Source organism: Fringilla coelebs (assembly GCF_963513975.1).
Source record: "Fringilla coelebs genome assembly, chromosome: Z".
Taxonomy (NCBI): domain Eukaryota; kingdom Metazoa; phylum Chordata; class Aves; order Passeriformes; family Fringillidae; genus Fringilla; species Fringilla coelebs.
This window is the reverse complement of record NC_140031.1, coordinates 21272955-21297143: the sequence shown is the minus strand read 5'-3', so window position 1 is coordinate 21297143 and position 24189 is coordinate 21272955. Positions and strand designations below refer to the sequence as shown.

The window sequence follows — 24189 nt, the reverse complement described above, 5'->3', positions numbered from 1 at the left end:
CGCCCTGCCGCCGCCCGCGGGCGCAGTGCTCAGCCCCGCTCCGCCGCGGTCCTGCGCATCCGCTTCCGCCGCCTCCTCACGCCCCCGCGTCCCTGGTGTCTCGCAGCCGGAGGCAGCGCGGACTCGCCGCATCTCGCACGGTAAGGGCGATGCCCGTCCCTTCGGCCAGCGCAGCTCCTAGGCGGTGGGAGGGCTGGGACCCGCTCCTGCGCAGCCCCCGGTCCATGGAGGTGGGGCCGGTCGGGCGGGTCGGGCCCCGGGCGGTGCGGCCGCGGTCCGTGCGGTGTCTGGAGGGGCCCGCGCCGCGGGTGGTGCAGAGCTGTCCTTGGGGCCCGAGGGAGAGGACCCGAACCTGGGAGGGACGGGGAGGTGGGCGTGGGATGGAGCGCGGCCCGGCCGGTGGGACCCGCGCTGTCCCTCCTGGGGGGCGGAGAGAGGACCCCAGCGCCCGTGTCTGTGCATCCTCAGTCGGTGGTCTTCCCGGCTTTCCCCGTCTCCACGACGGGATTTGCCTGGAGCGGGTTTGGCCGCACCCCGGTTTGGTCGCAGGTTGTAAAGAGAAAATAAGGTAGCAAGAGCAGGTCCTGATCTTGCCATTCATTTAATGCTATATTTTAAACCTGCTTTGCTTGGGGAACGGGATAAGATTGTGTCCTTTTAAATCAAAATGGTTTAAGGAAAAATAACTTGAAAAGTTGTGACTAAAATTGTCCTCCAAGTTATATAACTCCCAGATGATGCTGAATGGAAATCAGACTGAGCCAGTAGTGTCACTAATCACAAGTATGCACTGAGGTCACGGTGTTCCATTTCTTTGTCCAAAGTGACAATAAACTGCTCAGAGCACCATGTCACACCATAGAACACTTTTTATGAAAGGATAACACCATGTCACACCATAGAACACCTCTTATGAAAGGATAATAGCGTGTCACACAATAGAACACCTTTTATGAAAGGATAATATAATGCCACACCATCGAACACCTTTTATGAAAGGATAATAGTGTGTCACACTGGAGAACACCTTTTATGAAAGGATAACACCATGTCACACCATAGAACACCTTTTATTAAAGGATAATAGCATGTCACATCAGGGAACACCTTTTATGAAAGGATAACACTGTGTCACACCACGGAACATCTTACATTGAAGGATAACACTGTGTATGTCACACAGTAGAACATCTTTTATGAAAGGGTAACACTATATCAGACCACAGAACGTCTTTTATCAAAGGGTAACACAAGTCATATCATAAAACAACTTCTACTGGACTGTGTTTCTTTATATCATTACATTTATCACAGTGGCTTTTTGTTGGTTTTGACTTCAGCATGTGCTCCTGCTTGTAGGTGTATATGTAAATAAAATGCAAACCATTAAAGAAACCTATAAATGAAAAATAAGTTGCTACGTTATTTTAGCCTTGGTGAACTTTTCTTCCAGGAATGAAATGGAGGAAATATATGTTTTTCAGCTGATAGTTAGACGACATGATTGTAGCAGTTTTCCCTCATCCATGCAAATTAATCACAATTTTCAACACATCGTGTTATTGGGCTTTCTGGTGAAGGATTAGGTTTTATGTATTGTGTGTACTTCTTACTGAGGTTACTAGGAGGTTGGAATACTGTAGGGATTAATTTTCTAAAATAAGAGATTCTGTTGTTTTTAAGACATAACAGAAAACAATTCCAACATGTCATCAGTCAAGCGCTTGGTTTATGCAGTCATCCATTTCTTGAGAGAACAGAGTCAGATGGATACTTTCACTCCAGATGAACAAGAAAGCTTGGAAGGTAAGTAACAAATGTGCTTTTGTGTATTTTTATTTCTATGTATACATACATATATATGTGTGTGTGTATGTATATAATGCCTGCACAGATGTTAAATTCCTTTATGTATAATATCACAGAAAGTAACTGGAATGATGTAAATGAAACTGCCACCAAATATATGCAAATAAGATTGTGATCCTAATGTTTCTGAGGTTATTAATTGTAAGACATCTCTCATTTATAAATTATTATAAAGCTGCAAATGTGTAGTGCCTTAATCTGAGCAACAGGTACTTTAAATTACATCAGTTGCAGAGGTCTTTCCCAATCTGAACAATTATATGATTCTAAGTTAAGCAGTGCTTATGGTCATGACTTGTGTATGTGTACCACAAATTTCTGCTGTTTCTTTCTCTCTTTTATGTTTGCTTTCTTTCTTAATTTCATTTCTGTTAGTAGCTCTGCTGGTTACAGAGGAAGTAAAACAATTACTAGATTGGTTTTGGTCTATGAGAAGAACTGTTTCCTACTTTCAAGGATTCTATGTTATTTGTGAGGAAAAGACATCCTAAGAAAATAAGATAAATGCTCTGCTTTTCTTTTTCACTTGAGTACTGGCTCCAAAGAGTATGTAGTAGTGGATATTTTCAGTATGAGGTAGCTTCTACTATATACCCAAATTCATGTATCTGTAGACATATTCTCTCTGTATTTCTCTATTGACAGATGCTCATTAGGTCTTTGTAACCTTGTAGTATTTGATGTTCTCCTTCATACTGCTCTTATTCCTTTTCCCTAATTACTGGAGACTTCATATCAGGTGGTATTAGAATGTGGAATTGAGAGAAGATTTAAGTCTTAACACTGCAGTAAGTTTTTCATACCATCTTTTAAAAAGATCTCTCTACTGTTTCAAGTAGTCTTCCATTGTGGAATTTGGAGGAGAAATCTAGGACCAGCAGTGCAGTTGATCACTGAGTTCTGTGAAATCTTAGGCATAGAGAGACTTTGCTGAGATGCAAAGCAAGTCCTGCTTCTCAGAGGCATAAATTAAAAGATAAACCTGGAGTGTGCTTCTTTCTATTATCTGTTGGTAGTCCAGTGTAGTTGTTCACCAAAGTAAACAAGAAAGAAAGGTTTGTGTCATTATATTCCAAGGATAGTCCCAAAGGAATAAAAGCCAAAAGATTTGGTTTTACATTAGAATCTGGAGCATTTTGTACATTTGAAAAGCAGCAGCCATCACAAATTTAACCTGTATCATATTATGATGATGTTTATCTCATGAAAGAAAAAAATGTTTTTGGAAGTCATATATAATAGAGATGAAGAGATTTACTTGTGCTTTTATAATGAAACTGGTAAAAATTGGGTTATGGTTGAAAATTTGGATTATAACATGTCTTAGAACAGCCTTAGCCAATGTGTTTATGAAAGAATCAGTTTCAAGGTTCACTTTTCTAAATAAACGATATTACAAAACCTCAGTTGTGCTTAAAAACCAAGGCAAAATTTACCATTTTAATATAGATCTGAAATCCTATTTTTAGATTTGTGCTCTGCCACAAGCATGGTACCATATGCTATGTGTTAGAGGATAAGAGGCAGGCATTCTGAAAAATAGACTCATTTTAGTTGTGCAAAATATCTTTAGTGCATGTACAGTAGCAATAGCCAAGTCTTACTCACTGAAGTATTTAATGTTAGGTGGAGACATAAAGGATGAAAAGAATTGACTGATAATTCTTGTTGGCACCTTATGTACCTACTTGGTATCTGTAAAAGACAAAACACTGTATGATTAAGTGACTGTGCCAAGAAGTAATTCAAACAGTTCCTACTTTCCATAAAACAACAAAAATTATGTAGAACATCACCAAAAAAATTGATCCTTTATAAAGTACATGTCTAGGATGTATTCATACTCAATGATAACCTGCATACTGCGTGTTTGAATTCTATAGAAATGTCAACAAGAGTGTGAATTTCCTTTAGGAATTTTGTACTTGCTTGATGAATAATTAAAATGCCTTATTTTGAGAAAGCAGAGTAATTTGAAGGTAGACCAGAGAAATATATTCCCCTAGCATCTAGAGCAGTGATACAGATCCCCATTGCTTAGTGCTCAACTCTTTTGTATGAACTAGAAACTTCCCTTCCTCCAAGTTGTATTTTAGACGTTTAAATTGCAGTTATCTCTCTTTCCTGTTTACAGGGTGGGGTTTTTTTTCTCACTCTCCCATTCTTTTTTCTTCTCTATAGCACCTATTTCTATGGGATTAAAGCAAAAACTCTCTACAACATCCTCAAGGCTGTGATTTTCTTCTTACTTCTATGATTGATATACCACAATTATTTTCTGTAGGGCAGTGTTTCCAAAACAGGAAGGCAGTGGATGCATGTAATACTTGACATGGGTAAGGTTCTGGGTAAGATGAAGCAAGGTGACAGCAAGTACTAAGGGGGCCTCAGCAGCCCAATTATTGCTCATTATTCAGCCTGCATGTTGGCTGTGATGCAGGCTGTGTTGGCCTTCGTGTTGCTTGGTGATGCAGACTTGTGTTTGGACAGCAGAAGTCCTGGAGCTTTGTGGCACTGGCTTCCAGCATAGCCCAGTGCTGGTATTGTCAGATGGTGGGTGTTTGTGTGAGCCCCAGCTGTTCAGCAGGGAAGTGGTTTGCAAGGTGGTCACTTCAAGCTTCAGCCACCGCCTAGATGGATGATGGTAGAGCTAACTGGGAGAACAGATAGCTTTGGCCTTTGATATCAGACACAGGAAAAATCTCAGGTGAATAGCTCACATGGTGTGTCATGTCTTTCCCTGATAATATTGAGCTTGCAGAATTCTACAGTGCCTCACTTGGATAAATGGGATAGCAAGGTGCTGGCAGTCTGGCCTCCTGAGAAACTTTTCAGGCAAAAACCAAGTTTCCACTCCTTTGACTTTACTGGAGTTTTGTTTTTGTGTAGTGTTAAAACAGGGTAGTTACAGACCTTGTCACAACTTACTGTATTTTCTGATTTGAAAATGTTTCTGTTTAACAATGTTTCTTTCTATGTGGGTTTCTGTTGTTGGCTTGCATTTAGCCAGTGGTTATTCTAACCTCTTGACTCATCCTATAAGAGGTCCTAATTTTATTATATCTATATATATCACATATACTATATGTGATAGATAGAAGAATATATATAAATTCCATTTTCCACCTAAAGGAGAAATAAGGGTATTCACAGCACCAAGTAATTATTTGATGAAAATGCCAAGTAGTAGTAAGACTGTAGTCAGAGTAATTTTGTTTACACATAATGTGCACTGCTGCATTTTGTGAAACTCTTCTATATCATAGAAATTTGGTGTCATAGATTTGATGCCCAGAAAAAGATAAGGGATGGAGTTGTATTTTAAATTTATGCAAAATTACAAATGAGGAGAGGCATTCAGAAAAGGGAGTGCCTTTCAGTAAAAATAAACTGGCTGGGAAATTCAGTAAGAAACTATTGCAAGTGGCTTCCTATCAAGTCATATAAGGAAAAATTATATGTGTTTTCACCATTTTATAATCAACCTGCTAATAAAAAGTACTATTAAAGGTTTATATATATTTCAAAATTCATCATAATCTGTATTTACAAGAATTAAGTTTTTCACATAGCAGGAGACAAATGAGCTTAACCCAAATCCCTCAGTGCTCTTACTGGGTGATTTACGACCTGGTCATTTGATTTGTAGACTACAGGAGGAACTTGTATAATGCAATGGATTCAATAGTTACATGCTATCAACTTTAACTTTGTGTCATGCCATACTGTTTGTAAGAAATTTCTATTGTACAATTTTCTAAAAAAATTACATCTTCTAGGTTTTACTACCTGTTTTACAAATCTCTTACCCCTCCCCTCCGACCCCTTCCTGCCAGCTATTATGTAGAAGATAAAAACTGGCCTTATAGTTAATGTTCAGTAATTTTACTTTTCTAATTTTGGATCCGAGTTCAGTTTCATTGTAATGCAAAAAATAATTCAAAATATATTTCGTATGTTACCTTGGATTGAGGGTAAGTTTAAATACTAAGAATCTGCTTTTAGTGATACTTAATTGAATTCAGATACTCCTGGTTGTCCATAATATGTGTTAAAGCACCCATTTTTCTGTTCAAGCTAGGCTTTACAAAGACCCTTCTTTGTTCCTTCTCAGTTTTTAGTCTAAAACATTTAGATGATACATGTTAATAAAAACATCATACTAGATTCTTAAGATTATTGGGAAAATAATTATATCATTTGAAATAGTTTAACTCTGTGTGTGTACATATCTATATATATGTATGTATGTATATAGACAGAATTATATATAGTAATTGCCACTGATTTTCTTTTGTATAAAACTATGAGCATATTTAAAACTTCACCTAGGGATATGGCTCTACGTTTTTAGGCTTTCTGTGAGTGTATTTACAATTATTGAGACTAATCCTTACACACAGAACACATGAAAGGATATTGCAGATATATTTTTTTATAGGACAAAGTTTTGTGATTAATGCAACATTTGATTAATAAAGTATCTTCAAAGAAATATACTTTTTTTCAAAAAAAAGGTAAGACTAATAAGTATCTTCCATTTATTCTGTACAGTACAGATGAGCCATTTTCTTCCAGCTGTTATGGCACACAAGTAAATGCCAGTTGTGTACTTCGAGGTGGGGTGTGTGACACATGGACATTTCTAGTTGTGTTATGAATTGTGGTGCTCTTCTTAAATCATTATATTTTTACATTAAAAAAAAACTTTAAAAGACTGAAATAATTAAAATTAAATTTTAAATTGGTTTAAATATAATGGCCAAACTATATGTTGATTGTGTATATCTTAGATCTTTTTCAGCAAGCTCGTTCTGTGGGGATCAGGTTGCCTCTCTTTATTTTTTTTATGTTCCAAGGAGCTGCTTTTACTAGTTGAATAAGGAAGTGAGTCACAGCTTTATAAATAAATTAGTGAAATTATACTTATATTGAGAAACTGGTGACCTATGTTATTAATTTTTTTTCCCTGTAAGTTGCAATTCAGTGTTTGGAGACTGTGTTTAAGATTACCCTAGAAGATACTCATCTTGCATCCTCACAGCATTTGATAGAAATGTTCACAAATTCTATTCAAAAGGTAAGAATTTAATTTAGATTCTGGAGTTACTCTTCTAGTATGTGCTAAGGTTTCATATTGTATATGAATACAACAATATTAAAGTTCTGTATAGGTCAAAAGGATATGAAAACTTAAGGAAAATATGAAAAAACCTACATTTCCATAAAAGCTAGGATAATGTGAATCTTTGGGGGCAGTGGGAGGAATTAATTTCAGCTAGACAAGGAAAATTCCATATAGAAAATTACTAAAGAGTGGATGCCTCATTTTCATTTGAAGTTTTCAATTCGTCATTAAAGCATTTTGCAATTCCCAGAGATAAATGCCTGATGTGCCTAAGGTCATTTGTAGTTTGCTGATGTTTCTCACTTCTTTCTGAAAGTTTTTGATAAAATCAGGGCTTAAATATTAAAGGAAAAAATCTTGGGTTTTTTCCCATACAGAATGACATGCTGCCTCTCTCGCGTTCTTTGCCAGAAGGCGTTGTAAAGGCTGACCAACTGAAGGATGAAGGTTTGTAATAAAAACAGAAATAAATTGCCTTATGCTCTTATTATATTTTTGCATTATTGTGGGTAGTGACAGTATAGCAGCTGGGCACCACCAACCCCACAAAAAAACTTCAGCTTGTATATTCTCTAGTGACTGCTATGTCCTAAGGGGGATAGGTGATTTGATCCATCCGGGAACAAAGGAAATAATGTTTATTCTCTTCCTGGTTCTGGAGGTTGCTTTAAGTCTAAGGGATAACATAAAGTTGGAAATATTCCTAGGTAGCAGAAGCTTTAAAGAATGAACAGCTATTGTTTGGCTGTTTGTGCATGGAGTTGTTATACAAGTTTCTACTCTTATTGAAATGGGTATGTGATGTCAAACATTGGTAAAAAACTGACCCAACAGAAGGCAATGGAAAAATTCTTGTGAACTTACTAGGGTTAATATTTCACATATGTGAAATTATTTGTGTGCTTTATAAAAATTGCAGACAAGTCAGTTGTTTATTTTCCCTCTGGCAGCTGTTACTGCTGTTCTGTGAGGAAAAGCAGCTGTACCATAGAAGTCACTAATGTGGCCTAAGAAGGAATCCATATTTCCCCTCAAAAAGAAGGGGAGGGAAATTATAAAAAGCATGTAGCACTGATAACTGTTATGAATTGTTATGGATTGATGCTTTATGAATCACATTGTTTATAACCTGTTAGATTTTCAGGTAGCTGAATTTTATAGGAAAAACAAGTAAACTTCTAATTGCAAGGCAGATATAATCCTCTCAAAATTTCTGTAATAATGTGGAAGAAGCCTTACTGTTTTTCAAAATTAATTTCATGTATCTCTTACCTTAAAACTGGCCATCTGTAATCATAAATGCAGTGTACTACTGGCTCTGAAATAAGTTTTCCTAATTGTTGGAGTTGCTCATTAGCTTTTTAATTCTGAGAATGAGAGCTCAAACATGGTTAAGTCCAAGTGAAAATGAGTTACTAAGTTGTAACCTACCTGCTGTGCATGCTAGTTTTTTGTTTTGCTGTTACTACCAACTCATGGAAAGTGAAGACTACCTCTTGGTCTCAGTATGGTTATTGAACTGTAGGAATAGTCAGCACTTTGCAGGTGTGGGTGTTACAGCTCTTTTAAATCTGTGATTTCAGTCTTGCTATTGTTCAGTCTACAAGGATCTGTGAAATAGACTGAGGAAATTAAATTACTGTGTGCTATGTGTTAGTCTTTGTGTGGTTTTACCAAAGTAATTCCAGAGCTCTGCTGAAAAAAACTGGAAGGATCTAAACTTGGTAACAAAGGGCCAGTTAGAGTGTCATCTATGAGGGGCATTAGTAAGCAGTTTTGAACTGCTTGAAATGCCTCTGGTAATTCCCCATAATAAAATTAAAACTTAGTGTCCTGCTTTCTCTGTTGTTTTGATCCTACACATGTTCACACACATATTATCTATCACTGCTATCATGCTTTTCAGTTATGAGTATTTTCTAGCCTGGGGTAGGGAATAAATTAGATAACTTGGGGAAGTCTACTTGATGTGTATCTTCTGTAATATTATAATGCTATAACTGTGATTTTCTCATTTCTATCTGTATGCCCTCACCAATGGAACAACTTCCCTCACATTTGTGACCACCAGCCTGCTCCTCTGGTTTCAAACCAGCCCAAATCTTTGTAGATTTTCACTAATGAATGACAAAATAAAATCAGAGAGCTGAATTTTCTTTCTTGGTAACCAGGAAGTAATATACACTTCAGACTACTCATTACTTGAATTTAGATGTCTAACCTTGTATATCATTTGACACTTCAGTTTAGTGTCAGATGTGTAAGAGCACAATTAGGTGCAGGTTTGTATAGTGTAATGGTGGCCTGATTGTAGGAAGATCTGTGTTTTATTACCACAGTATAATTATAACAATAGGTAGTATTTACAGTATAGAGGACACATGTTCAGAAGTATAACCATTTGTTATTTTTTTTGTCCTAAGGATTTTGTATGACATTAAAATAGAATAATGCAGTTGCTTGTCCTTATCTCAGCAGAATTAGTAGATCTGGCTACTTTTCTGTTTTCCTGTATCAAGGTTGCAGCTGGAGAGAGAGATAACAAGAAGGGTATGCACTGATACTATCTCCAATTTAGCCTTGTATGCTGGGTCATATTCAGACCAGTATCAGACATTCTAATGTTGATAGACATTGATGGCATTTTTGTTTTAAAGGAACCCTAACTGCTACAATCTTGCTGAGTGCAGCTGACTTGCAAGGCTTTTTTGTCTGACAACATCATTTAGTGTACAGATCTTTACCTTAGAACAAAGGAAAGCTGCATAAACAGTGGGCCTCTAGAAACAAGATACTGTTACATTCTGCTTGTATTTTGAAGGTATGCAAGTACAGTTTGTTTGAGTTCTCACTGGAAGGGACTGCTTACTGTAATTACAGTCTAGTATAGCAATATTTGAGGATGTGATTTTCTACTACTTTGAGGATACTTTGTTACTTAAATCTGGTTTTGTTCACTAAACTCTTTGTGTTCATGAATAACAATGCAAGTACAGTTGCTTCAGTTAGTGCAAGCACTGAGGACTTGCTCCACAGTATTTCTTTCTTTCAGAGATAAACTGTTGCACTGACTGAACTTCTCTAGCCTTTGCTTACGCAGTTACCTACATCAGTAGTAACTTATTGACCTATCCCTTGACTTGTTTATTTTAGGAGAAGGTTTAAATATTTGGCTGAAACACAAGAAGTCAGTGAAGTCTCTATTTTTCCTGACCATTTCTTGACATTTCTAGGAAATCAAGGCTTCCGCAGGATCTAGCTAGCCAAAAATTGATTGTAGCAGAACCACAGACAAGTTTGGGCACTGAACTAGGGTTTTTTACTACTGTGTCATCAGGAAAGAAACTACCAGGATTGCCTTGTGTTGGGGACAAAAGAAGGTGTAAGGTGTCTTTTGCTTTGAAAGACCTTAGTCCAGAATTTTCTGTCCATAAAGAAGTTACATAAACTTTTCAGGGTTTTTCTTCCACTGGACTTAAAATATAGGAAATGTGAAACTTTGCTACAAAGTAGAAGTTATAGGCTTCCTTGGTGAGAAATTTTACTTCTGAATCCTTTTAGATTGCTTAAGCTATACATACTTTTCATTATCTTAATGACTTAATTATTTGGCGTCACAAAAATGGGGCTTACGTGCTTAGTTTTAATTTTGTTTGATTTTTTGATGTTACTTAGTTACTAGCAAGTTGTTGGGACATATAAGAAAATGAGATTAAAAAATTAACATAGCATATTTGGCTTGCGAAGATAGTTTACTGGAGTGGAACTGCAGTTACAATTACACTTCTCAGTAAAGTTATCTTTCCTCAACAGCAGAAACTAGCTGGAAAGTCTGAAATCCCAAAATAAAAAAAGGAAGGTTTCTGTGTTGTAGTGCAATGCACATAATAAACTTCACAGACATAGCAGATATTTTTATTTGTATTTTTCCATGACTTTTCTGTTTAAAAGAATGTATCTCAAAAAAGTGCAGTCCTAACTCACTTCTGTAGATGCTAAAAGGTAGCTGCTCTGTTTCTTTCATACAGAACTGTCTCATCTAACTACATACTGTCTCATCTAATTACTTAAGAGCTTTTTATAATTCATTTCAGGTAATAATCATATGAAGGAAGAAAATTATGGTGCTGCAGTGGATTGTTACACTAGGGCTATAGAACTGGATCCAAACAATGCAGTCTATTACTGCAACAGGTAAACCCAAAATGATACACATCTTTCATTCCTGGACTTTGTTAACATGATTTTAAAAATAAATTGTGAAGGAGGTCAAAGGCTAGAAACCCCTATTTAGAAACCTATTGTTAGATTTGTAAAATTAGAATGAAAGTGAGCTCATTCAGCCTATCTTTATCAGTTAAAATGGGCTTTATAATTACTTACAACTCTTCAGATAAGGTATTGTGTGTGTCAAGTTGTCTATATTAAATCATAACGTAGGCCGTGATTTCTAGCCTGCTCAAGAGTAGTAAAAGCCTTTTTCTCTGGTGTTCTAGTGACTCAGCTGCTCTATCTCCTCAAGTACTAGCTGCCTCTGGCAAAAAAATTCATCAATGCTGGAATACCATTTTGGAGATTTCAAGCATTTTGTAAATAGTCAGTATTTTCATGTGTGACCTGTTGAAAAATAACAATGCTGCTGTTAAAGTTTTCTTATCTAATCTGTTCTTTACCGTCTTGAATGAAGAAGACAGTGATTTGGCAGCAGGTAAGCTTGGAAGGGCATGTTAACCTAGTCACAGCTCTCTGCTCTTGTGGAACACTGCTTGGAAGAGCAGCCAAAGAGCAAAGGCAGTCCCAGCTTTAGGCCCTGCTGGAATGAGCCCACCTCTAGAGTGTCTCCATTACTAATTTAAGGATATAGGAGATTTTAACTTAAGTGCTGTCAATCTGGCCTTGTGACACTGTACCCACTGGATTATGCTGTTTTTGAAGCTCTGCATCCTTTGCTCCAGAGTTTAGTTTGTGAAAAATACAAATGAAAAATTCAGTGTTTAAAGGCAAGTTTACAGAGAAAGGAAATTATGCAGTTTGCTAACATTTTACATATTTAGGATGGCAGTTCAGAAGTGAAAATCATCTTTATTCCTTGTGAAAGCTGATCACATGAGTCACTTTATGTATAAAATAGAAATATCAGACCAGATTAAAAGCTTCCTAAAATCACTGGAAGTTTCCTCAGTACGGGCTTAAATGTCCAAATTTTAATTAGCAAGAGCAGAAATAATTTTTGTGTTGCATCATCACATACCATCTTTGGAAGAACCTAAACAAATCTCAATGTCAGTCACTACAGTATTGTATGTAATTATTTAAAAGAAAACAGGAGTTGTTTATAGAGTTTTGTGGATGATAGAGTACTTCAATAAGTATATACCTTGTTATTATCTTAAGCTTATTAGGAAGTCATGGGGATATGCTGCATTCAGTAGGATTGCTTTTTATCCACAGCAGTGAAAAAAAAAGTGGGCTGATATGCCCTCAAAATTTTAACTGGCCATGTAAATTTCTTGTGAACATGGAAAAATGTTTTCTGTTCAAACATATGTGAGAACAAGCATAGCTCCTAGCTTCTATTTATAAATCTTCACTAGCATCTGTGGAGTTGGACAACTGCTTAACAGCCCAAAACAGATAAGTAGTCCATTCAGAAGACCTTTTAATCAAAGTCAGAAAAACCCATGCAATTTGGAGCTAATCACAGGACAAAGGATTCTTAATAAGAAAGAGATATTTTTAATGCAATGAAAATATTTTAATTTCTACTATATTTTTTTAACCAAGGAAAAATAAATTAGAGTGGCTTGTAACCTTTCAAACTGGTGAAGTGTTGATTATTAGTGTGTTTCATTTTAATTGTGTCACACTAATTTCATTTAATGTGTCCTTTTTAATTTGGTCAAGTCTTTAATCTTATTGTATTAATATCTGCAACATTCAGTATTTCTCCAATATAGAGATGTAACTGTAATTTAGTAATGCAAAGGTTATTGAGAAATGTTATTGTGGTTTACCTACAAGCTTGAGATGAATTCTAAAATCCTGAGCAGGGAAAAAAATCACAGCATTCCTTTGAATGGTTGTATAATGATACTTCTGGAAAACACCATTTACATAAATGTATGTATTTCTCCCTAACAGTGATTTTATATAAACTACTACTTGACAGTTTCACTTCTTGTAATAGGTTTTATGATTTATTCAGATGCTAGATCTTAGACAGTTCCTTGGAATTATTTGTCCTTTGTGTCCTCAGAGGGAAGTGCATGTTCTCCAAAACCATAGTCCAGCAATGCACTTAGGCACACACTTAACTCATAACATTTGCTTGTCCTACTTCATTAAAGAAAGGTAAGCATAGCCAAAATAGAGAATTAAAAGTCAGTAAGATTAAATAAGTCAGAAATGTGTGAATATCTAGGCTTGGGGTTTGGTTGTTTTGTTTTGGTTTTTTGTGCGTTTTTTGGGTGGTTGGTTTTTTGGGGTTTTTTTTGTCAAAGCTTCATTTCCTTACCATCTTTCTCTTAGGGCTGCTGCTCAAAGTAAGCTCAACAACTTCAGGGAAGCAATAAAGGACTGTGAGAGTGCCATAGCAATAGATCCAAAGTACAGCAAAGCATACGGAAGAATGGGGTAAGCTAATAGAAATCTGAGTAAACACTGAAGACCCACGTGTACATTACCATAGATTTCTGAAATATGTGGAGCCACTTAGAGAATTCACTGTAATTCACTTACAGAACATTGTTGTTGTGTAAGTACAACAATTCTCTGACGGTGACCCTATCAGACTGTCAGCTCTTTTTCTATGCGGTTGATACCAACATTTTCATCAGATTTTATTAGTTTGCTGTTTTTGTCTTTTGATTTATCAACTTGCTGGATTTAGTTTAGGAAGTAATTATGGTTTTTTCCTACCTCCTAACTAGTTAAAAGAAATCAAAACTCTGCTGTTGGTACACTGAATCTGTTAATGATGCTGTTAGAGAACAGCATTGGGGCTTTACACTAGCAGGAATAAAGCCTCAGGTTTTCTTTTCAATAGCTCTTTGGAAGCAGATATTTTAGCAAGAATAAGCTATGTCTCTTTGGCAGGTTTTCTCAGCAATGTCTGAGAGATTACGTGTATAGCCTCTTGAGGGTGGTTTTAAGTGTTAACTGAAAACAATGTCAGGAATGCTCTAACAGGCTGTTGGTCTGAGTGAAGAGCCGTTCTTCCAAGATGTCTAGCTTTGCATTTTCAATAATCAAGCACATTGTAGTAGTGGACTTAATGCTGCATATGTCTTTTGAGGTTATATTTATACCAGTAAATTAAAAAATGCTTGGGATTGTTTGTTGAGTCAGTTGGCCCAAAATGGCTTTTGTCCATGTTATTAAAATTTACTTTGCAGTGTGGAGTGGCCACATTCAACCAGCCTATTGCTAAACTGCATTGGTCTTCATTAAATTCTGAACCATGCCCTGAAATTGTCCGTGATAATTCTTGTCGGCTTGGCACAAAACCATGCAGGGAACATTTATTTTAAGATAAAATGTGGTGGAACTCTATCACTTAAAAAACTTTCCATTATACAGTTCATTTTACTAATACCAACCTAGACTAAGGAGCTTTTGAAATGATTAGTTTATTTCAAAATTTTAGATTGAATTGGTTGTTGAATTGGTTCTGGTTCATTTAACTCTCCTTAGATTGTTTCTTCATATAGCACAATAGAAGCTCCCTTGATTTCACTGATACGGAGAGATGCTACAGGCTGATTTAACTGGAAATTATTTTAGAGTTTTGGGTGTAAGACTAATGTTTCTTTGGTCCCACTTTCAGTGTGTATCATTCTCGAACAATCAGGCTTCTCTTTATTTTATTGTCTGGTTGTTTTAATAGAGGACATATTTTGAGCTACAAGCCATTGCTTAACCCAGCAAATGAGTAAAAATTTGGCATAGGCTGAATGAGAAAACCATACTTGTTTAGTAATAAATGAAAATCCCACCCCCATGCCCCCAGTTTAGAAAACACCTTTTCAACAAAAAGTCCTTTTGAAAAAGATATGTTCTCTGACAGCATTATGGAGACATATCAGTTTTTCTCAGAATCTGACAGAAATTCTTTGTATATCACAGAAAGATGCAGAAGTGCCACAGATATTCAGAGATGGGAGACATTTTAAAGTGGGAGACATTTTAAAGTGGGAATGTCAGTTAAAGGTGGTATTCAGCATGATCCTGAAAGACCACTTGTCTGGGTAGGAGGTGTGAGGAAAGAAATTGTCTGCTGTTCTGGCTTGTACTGTGCTCCAAGAAACTTTCTCTGTAAAGTACTTTTTCTGTAAAAATCACTATTGCACCACAGAAATAATGGATTGCATTTCTTGTCTGGGCAGAAACTATTTTGGCAAGTTAGTGGGCCCAAAGAGAGACTGTTTTATGGGGGTAAATGAGTTAAGAGAGAAAACACTAATATTGTGTGGATTCCTCCATTTGCTATATGGGAAGTTACTGGAGTTTTATACTCTTACTGAGAGCAGTTACAATCATGGATGTATCTAAAACGCTGAACTTCTTTGCATGAGATGAAAGACCAAGGTCTGTTAGTGGGCATAAGCGCAGGCATATCAGCCCAGGCTGTGTAGCTCAGCATCAGAAGGTGAACTGAAGTACTAAATATCTGAATGTGGGTTACACAAATCTTCCACAAAATGTGGAAAAGATCAGATTAGTTTTTTGGTCAGTATAAATTGAAAATTCAGTGGCAGATAGAATTGAAACTGCAGCCAGATGGACTTCTGGAATAGTTCAAAGAAAGATGATATTTTAAACATAGTAGCTAACCAAATTTGAAATGAAATACTGCTTAAAAGTAGTAGGTCTGTTTTGTACTCTCATGAGCTGCTGGAGCAGAGTCTTTTTCAAAACATTAAGTAGGCTTCCTTGATACAAGGGTTTCTTAGAGCATTTTACAGATACTACTACTATGCTGTATAACCCATTTGTCAAGATGTTGAAGTACAAGATCCAAAAGGAGAACCTTCACATTGACCCTGAGACAAAAATGCTGAAACTTGTAGGTACAATATTTTAAAATAATGAAAATGTTAATAATAAAAATTATTTTATATAAATGTATAATGACAACAATATAATAATAAAATATCTTCTCTATTCAAATATTCAATACAGTAATTGTTTTATTAAAATTATGGTTTTTATAAATATAAAAATAAACAATGTATTTGTATATATAAAAATAAACAATGTATTAGTTTCTTAACATTGCCTAAGTCATATTAAGAGTATCTTTGCCCTACCTACCCATGTAAGTTTCTAAATAATCTCTTAGGTCAGAAGAACTGGAAAAAACACTTAGAGTTTATGCAAAAAGGCACAGATGCCAGATCTAGCTTGTGGTCTTAAATTGACTAAGTCACTTGATGATACCAAGGAGTTTTGAATGAAACTTGCATATACATGAAACAGATAATGCAAGATGTGTTCTTGAGGGATCCCCTTCTCTACAAAGCCAAGTGCTTACACTAAGCAGTAGTACCTGTTTTAATTAAATGGTCACGCTAAAAATCAGTTGTGACATACTACTTTACTTATAACAGAAAATATATCATTAGCTTTTGATGATAATTTATGTTCTAACTAGGATTTCTCTATTTCTTATAAGGTTGGCTCTGACCTCAGTGAATAAATATGAAGAAGCAGTTACCAGTTATCAAAAAGCACTGGATCTTGATCCAGAGAATGACTCTTACAAGTCAAATTTGAAAATAGCAGAACAGAAACTGAGAGACGTGTCCAGTCCTGTAAGTTTGCTCTGTATTTATTTACTTATGATAGTTTAAACTGGGATTTTGTAGGAAACTTAGCTTCAATTGCAATTTGTTTGTAGACTGGAACTGGACTGAGTTTTGACATGGCAAGCTTGATAAACAATCCTGCCTTCATTAGTATGGTGAGTATATCTCAAGGTTTGCATTATCCCATTTTAAAAACTGAACTTCTAAGAACAACTGTTGTTCAATAATACAAGCAATTTCAATGAGTATTTTTATAGCAATGGTTTTATTACACTGAATTTAAACTTTTCTACATCATTTTGCTCTCGAAACAAGAAGTGAAGCAAGTATCTCCAATAAAGCCTGTCTTATTTCCAGCTGATTTTATTAATTATAGAAAAAGACACACATAGTTTAGCTATGCTGTTTTTATGTATGCTATGACAGAAAGCTCTTGTCAACAGTATGATGAAAATTTCTTCAATTCTCCACAGAACAGTTAACAATGATACAAGGACTAAAGTAACTCTCCTTTAGGAGAACTATAAATAGTATATACACTGCATTCTTCTTATGTTCAGTACAATAACAAATTGTGTACTTCTCCCTCAGTATTGTCTTTTTTCCCCCACATAGCTTTCTTAGAAGCTAGACAGAATTAATTAACTTTGTAGAATGCAATTTGGAGAAAAATAAACTGAAAAAACCCCACAAAAAACAACCCCCAAACTTACTTGCTTTAAGAAAGCAGTTAAAACTTTACAAGCCCTCTGGTAGCTTCAATGGAACAGCACATTTCAGCTAGTGCTTTTGTGTGGAAATGCACTGCATTCAAAAGAGATCCATATATCTGGTTTGGTAACACGGTCCGAATAAAAGAGACAGTAGGTAAAGAAAGAGGGAGCAAGTTCTCAGATGGCATTCATGATTAAATAGCACTGCATCTGTGTACTACTTCACTAGCCACATGATGTACTTAGAACAACCTCTGTCTGTTTAGAATCAATGATGTATGGAGCTGGCTTTGGTGAAAGGATCTTTTACATTGTTTCCAGAAGATGCCTGGTGAACTAGATAGGACACAGAGCATTTACTTAAGAATAAATGAGTTGTTTTCCCAAGGTGTGGTTACTTGGTTTTTTTGTGAAGGTGAAAAAATTGCCTCACTGTCTGTCCTTGAGAAAATTGGTTGTAGCCTCAGTTTTTGGCCCCTAAACTAGATAAGGCTTATTACTGATGGAAGAAACTAACCCTATATTGAGCACAGAATTGACCTGCATGTGACATTTTATACATTTTATATCTAGCTATTAACTAGAGAAAAAAGTTTATTTACTTTTGAGTTATGCATATATGTTGATATATTGATCAATAAAATTAATATTGGATATATCTGATTTTTGTAATATCTTTAATAAGACAATTAAGAAGCACATACTGTGTTTTGTCTACTGGTGGTGCATTCATACAGACACTGATTTCTGTAGGAATTACATTACTAACATTGAAAAATCATGGTTTTTTTCTATAGTATCAGTCCACAGACACCCTTACACTATGGTAAAAGCAATATAATTTTAGAGGTATCTAATGAATGAGAAATTTTAAATAGCCTCATGCTTACTACAAAATAAGAAGATATACAGTTACCAGAGAAGATATATGTTACCACAAAACCATACTACAAAGTAAGTCCACACTCCAATTTGGTCTGAAATATTTTGTGGCCATAACCTTAACTGTTAATGCCTGGTACTAATAATAGTTACAAAATTAATTTATCCAGGCTGAGAAGCAACAAAATACAGACTTTTGTCCAAAAAGTCCAGAAAACATTTGTCCTTGCAATTCTTCAATGTTTCATTTGTTTGTTTAGTTTTCTGTGCTGAATTTTTTATGTTAAATGGCTTGTCATATTTTTCATGTCTGAATCTATATCCACTATTTCTTCTTTAGCACATAACAAATTGTATCAGCTTCATTTACATGAAATATGTTGCTGTAGTGATTCTTTTTGCTCTGCATGTAAACTTAATTTTGTAATACAACAGAACAGAGCATGTGGGTTTCTTCTGCATGATTTTCTCAGTGATAGCCAAGTAGTAAATGTTTTATAATTTCAGCTGTATGTTGTCTATTCTAGGCAGCAAGTTTAATGCAAAATCCTCAAATTCAACAACTGTAAGTATTAAAATGGGGTATCATTAAAACAAATGTCTTAAGACATTAATAAAAAATGTATAGTACTTACAGCTATATTTTTCAAATGTAGATATATTACTGAAAATGTAATTTTATTTTGCTTACTGTGAAAGTGTAGCTGCTTCTCCTTGCAACTTAGTTCCTCTTAGCAATTCAAAAAAGAAGTGGGGCTTATTGCTTACAGTAAAGATCCTTGCACACCCCTAACACAAACACTGCTAACTGTTGCAGGATGTCAGGGATGATGTCAAATGCCATTGGTGGCCCTGCTGCTGGGGTTGGTGGCCTTTCGGATTTGTCCAGCCTGATCCACGCGTAAGTAAGAACTGCATGGTTTTAACTGTCACGTTTGTAGAAGGGTAACTGTGCAACATCCATTTAAAACGGTGCAGTGTCAAGGGAATTACACTGTGGTCTGTTCCCAATGTTTGTTGTTAAGAAGACTTATCTTCCAGGACTGCATTTGTTTGCTCCATACATTGCCATCAATTGGAATGACTGAACTGCTGTAAGCTCAGCTTCACTTTCTGGTTCTCATATGTTATCTTCTAATGCCACTTACTAAATTCTTTTAAATATTTAAAGTAGTCCTACATGTGCTTTCAAATTGTGTGGATAACTACCTAATATCTCAGATACTAGTTAAGAAAGCTACAGATTTACTTAGCACAAGTCAAACCAATTTCTGTTCTGGCATCCCTCCATTTAGATGAGGAATGTTTTAGGGAACTCAGGATAATGAAGAATACCTTTACAAAACCCAGCACTCAAGGTTCTTATACTATAATGATGATATCCATCTGGAAGGGTCTGAAAAAAAACATGCTATTTGCTTATATCCCAAGATCTCTAATAGGGCATACAATTTTATTTCAGCATTCTAGCCAATTCCACACTATTTTTAAGTTTCATCTCTTCAGGGCAAAAGTAATTTACGGTTTACATCACAGCAGAAATGTCTCACTGCAAAAATTTAGGGCTATTTTCATAAAAATTGTGTACTATGCAGACATCTATAAAAATGTGGCTTTTCCTCAACCTGCATTGTAGTTTGAAGGAGTCTTGATAGTTTGCTACTTGCACAAAATGCAGAAGTAACCGAGAGGACAAGCTAGGCTTTTCATGAAATCATATTTTTTACTTTTCTTTTTTGATTAGTAAACAAGTGTTACATTTCTCTTATATATGGAGTTAGTCTCTGCTATTTAAGAATTTAGTTCTCAAGCTACAACTGTTATAGATAGATCTGTTATTACTTCAGTCATGCAAGATACAAAAATTTGATAGTATGCTTGCTTTCAATTAATGACATCTTGTTCACAAGTACAAGTCAGCAGCTGCTTACTGTATTTCTGGAACTGTTAACATAAGGTTGCACACCAACTCTAAGAGTAGTTACTTTAAACAGTTAGATCCTGTCAAAAAGAAGGGAATAAATCACTGGAGCAGATGTGTTATTTTACCATAAAAGGTAATATATGTTGTAAGGTGATACTTTTCTCCTCCATGTTATCAAGTAGAAGTAATAGTACTAAAGAATAAAAATAAATTTATGACAATATCCTATTTAGAGACACTTCAACCAGATAAATTTATAATACTACAAATACCTTAAAACTGTAAATCAAGCTATCTTTAATCTTAATTTTAATGTAATGCATCTTTCAGCTGTATTGCGATATCCTGTTTTCTTGCAAATGCTGCTTTCACTTGCTGAGCTCACTTAAAACTGTTCAACACAGGGGGCAGCAGTTTGCACAGCAGATACAGCAGCAGAATCCTGAGCTCATAGAGCAACTGAGAAATCATATCCGGAGCCGATATTTGAGTGGCAGCACTGAAGAACATTCCTGACTTCAGCAAGTCATATGAATTGGAATGATGTATAACCCCAAAATGCATACCATAGTTAGTAGCAAAAGCACCATTGTAACTCTTCTGCTTGAATAGAAGACAGAAAATTCTTTGTGTGTGTTTGCAAATAAGAATAAATCTGGTAAACAGATCTCTTGCACATAACTTGGAACATAGCGTTTATGTATAGTTACTCCTCTGAAAATCAATACACTGAATAGGTGATTTGTCAAAACCCCCAAGTCCAAGTCATTTCAGTATGTGCATCAGATTGACCTCTGGGGCTACTGAGTGGGAAGGAGTTTTGTAGTGTGCTGATCTTGCCTAATAGCTACTTCTAAAATGATAATGTAAAAGACGTGTTACTCATATGGTGAGAATCATGATAGCTGTACTCCTTTAAACAGTATTGAAATACTGAAATTTGAAAGAATAGGCCCATCTGATGTGCCCTTTTATAATGAGCATTAAGTAGTGTTGGTATAGAGAGTACTTAAAACTCATGCTTGAGAAGTCTGTTTCCTTAATTCTGTCGAGGGGCTTTCATGAGTAACAGGAAATACTTTTCAACTTTTCATTGGGCAGAAGAGAGGGAGATGACTGCATATGAAGGAGTAGCACACACTGTAGAGAAAGAGAAGACAATAATTCTGTGGAGGATAATGCACAGAAATCAAAATGGAACTTGGCTTGGGAAAAGAAAGTTGTAGCATTTTCTACTGCCATGTATACCCTCACATCATGATGATAGCCCTGGAGGTCACAATTATGGCACTATGTTCCTAGGCATGGCAAGCTGTATTACATTCCATATGTATGCAGTATTTAATATAAACTTAAAATTCTTACCTGTAATAAGCTAAAACTGAGCCTGTGACTGTATAAATAACTAGTACTGAAAATTTTAAAAAAGAACTGCCTTAGAAGGATTCTTTTTCTATTCTTGTGTGATAAATCACTGGCTTAAACAATTGGGGATTTTTTTTAATTACACATATCTATCTAAAATGATGGTTATATAGTCAAGTTAAAGATTTTTTGACTCTATAGTATTTGTTTCTTGCTCAGTTAATATTACTCTTGCAAGACTGCTGCTCTTCTGTATGTCTAGTATGTTAACATTTTTTAACTCTGTTTACTGTTCACACTGCTTTGTGATACAAAGTACACTTGTTCTTAGCCCAGGGACCTTCTCAACACACTTTCCTCTTCCTGTATCTAAACTAATTTGAGGAGCCTGCCTTGAAGTGATCTCTCATGGCCAATTAGTCTGGAGGAGTAACAATAGACTCCCAGATGGAGAAATACACAGAAAGTCCTCAACCTTAGACTTTCTATCCAATTGATCTTGTGCTCATAAAAGAGCTCCTCGAGCAGAAGCAAATGCAAAATTTGGGGCTAAGTAATAAACTTGATTCTAGCAAATTATCATTGTACATCTACAGTATATGAATCTTACCCTACTAAACCAAAGAGAAAAATGCTGGTCCAAGGAGAAATGAAAGGAATTGGAGAAAACACAAATCTAGGAAATCCATATTATCATCTATTGAATAAAGAGGTAAAACTTAATACATAAAAAATTTTAAGAGATTTCATACTTTATTGAATAACTTGCCTATGTACAGCATTAAAATGCATTAAATACATTTTCAAGTAACAGCTTCTGACTCAACATCTGATGACAAGAAAGAGAATCCCTAAAGGGATCTTTTGTCAGAGGTAGCTCAGATCCAGAATATTATTAATTCAAGGAAACTTACTTAAGTTCAATTACACTGAGTAGGACAGGCATACTGTTTAGAAGGAAGCTTTATGGAGGCTCTCGGTGGGCTACAAAAAGTGTACAGGTATTACTTGGAACAGTGTGTTGTGTCAGGAGAGAAACGTTGTACCTAGTATGTTAAACTTCCCAGTTCCTTTTAATTTTCTTTCATATCTTCAACTGCCCAAAGTGTGTTTCACTAATTTTGATAGGGGGCACCAAAAACTCCATGCTGGAGTGGGCAGCTCTGCCAATATCTCTGTAGAAATTCAAATTATTCTCACTTTGCAAGAGCAATCCTCATGCGGTTTTTTTCTGCTTTGAGACTAAGTGTCAGGAAGTTCATGAGAGTTCCTTAAGAAGTACAAATTATGTTAAGATCCAAAGAGGGCAGAAGAAGTTGTGTACTTGTACTGTTAAGTACAAGCTCCACAGCTTACTGGATTTATGGGAGAACGAACAATCCCCAAGGTTAAATGGAATGAAGCATTGGTTAGTTACCTGAAAACTACGCTTGAAGTCATCTTCATGGAGTTGTAACTTTCACTTGACATGCTACAATATTGTTGTGTTTAGGTTTTACTTCAGATAATACAGAGTACATATTAAAATGTTAACAGCATTAGCTAAGCCTTCAGGAATGTGCTACAACTGACTGGCACAATACTTTACTAGTAAACATTCTCTGTTTCTTATGTATTAACAGAAAGGGCTTTATAGCCTAAACAAAAAACAGTGAAACCAGTAACAGGGGCTGTCATTACATGCCTTTCCACTGAAACCATGAACAGAGAGATCATTTATGCTAAAGTCTGCTTTTCTTTGAATTGCCTAGATTGTTTCAGTCATGCAACATGTCTTAATCACAGGGTGTGGAAAGCATCTTTTCCCGTGTAGTAACTGCACTGTATCTTGCGCTAAAATTTTTCATCCTGCTAGATAAAGTGGTAAACCACAGTCCCTGTAAATATTGCTTTAATTTAAGATCAATTGCAGTTTATCATTCAACTGAGCAAATCTGCATTTACCTAATTGGTTTTGTATCATTACTGTTCCATCAGTGTGTAAGTACAATAATTTGTTAGAGAAGAAAGTATTTTGCAATCAATTGTGAACTCCTGTAAACTGCTTGCATGGGAGTATATTCTTCTAACTATGATCATAAAGACACTTAATAAAATATTCAGCTTAGAAATTGTTTCAGTTGCACTCTTGATTTTGTAACAAGTGCAAAGTAAAATCACTCATGCATACTGAGATAGAACTAGCTCTGTAACTGTGAGTAGATTGTTTTATGGCAACAGAAAGTCATACTGGCATAATGCAACTTGTCTACTATTTCTGTATCTCTCCTACCTCTTACTGCCATGTGGTTACATCTCCTTCAATTTGTGTAGTTTAACTCAAAGATATATTATAAATAAAGTTATATACTATTTTTGTCTGTATAGTTGTGGTTTTCTGGTTTAATTCTTTATGTATCTCAAGTAACAGGTAAATTGCATTCTTCATATACCTGTTCATGTTGGTTGGATTTTATCACAGAGGCAGGATACATTTCTAATTTATCCTTTCCTGTATGGACT

General features: G+C 35.7%; 1 protein-coding gene across 2 annotated transcripts; it reads left to right on the top strand.

Annotated features, from left to right (window-relative positions):
• Positions 1–6: 6 nt before the first annotated feature.
• SGTB (small glutamine rich tetratricopeptide repeat co-chaperone beta) lies at positions 7–24051 on the top strand. 2 transcript variants are annotated; one of them, XM_084225930.1, is made up of 11 exons: positions 7–140; positions 1684–1806; positions 6846–6949; positions 7375–7444; positions 11092–11191; positions 13526–13630; positions 16671–16793; positions 16913–16958; positions 18926–18963; positions 19216–19299; positions 20727–24051. In XM_084225930.1, exons 2-11 carry the CDS (start codon positions 1707–1709, stop codon positions 20836–20838), a joined length of 882 nt encoding a protein of 293 aa, XP_084082056.1. In that variant the 5' UTR covers positions 7–140; positions 1684–1706; the 3' UTR covers positions 20839–24051. The 2 variants fall into 2 exon arrangements, with proteins under 2 accessions (XP_084082056.1, XP_084082057.1); XM_084225931.1 differs by having other exon boundaries at positions 16671–16809; positions 16896–16958.
• The last annotated feature ends 138 nt before the right edge of the window (positions 24052–24189 follow it).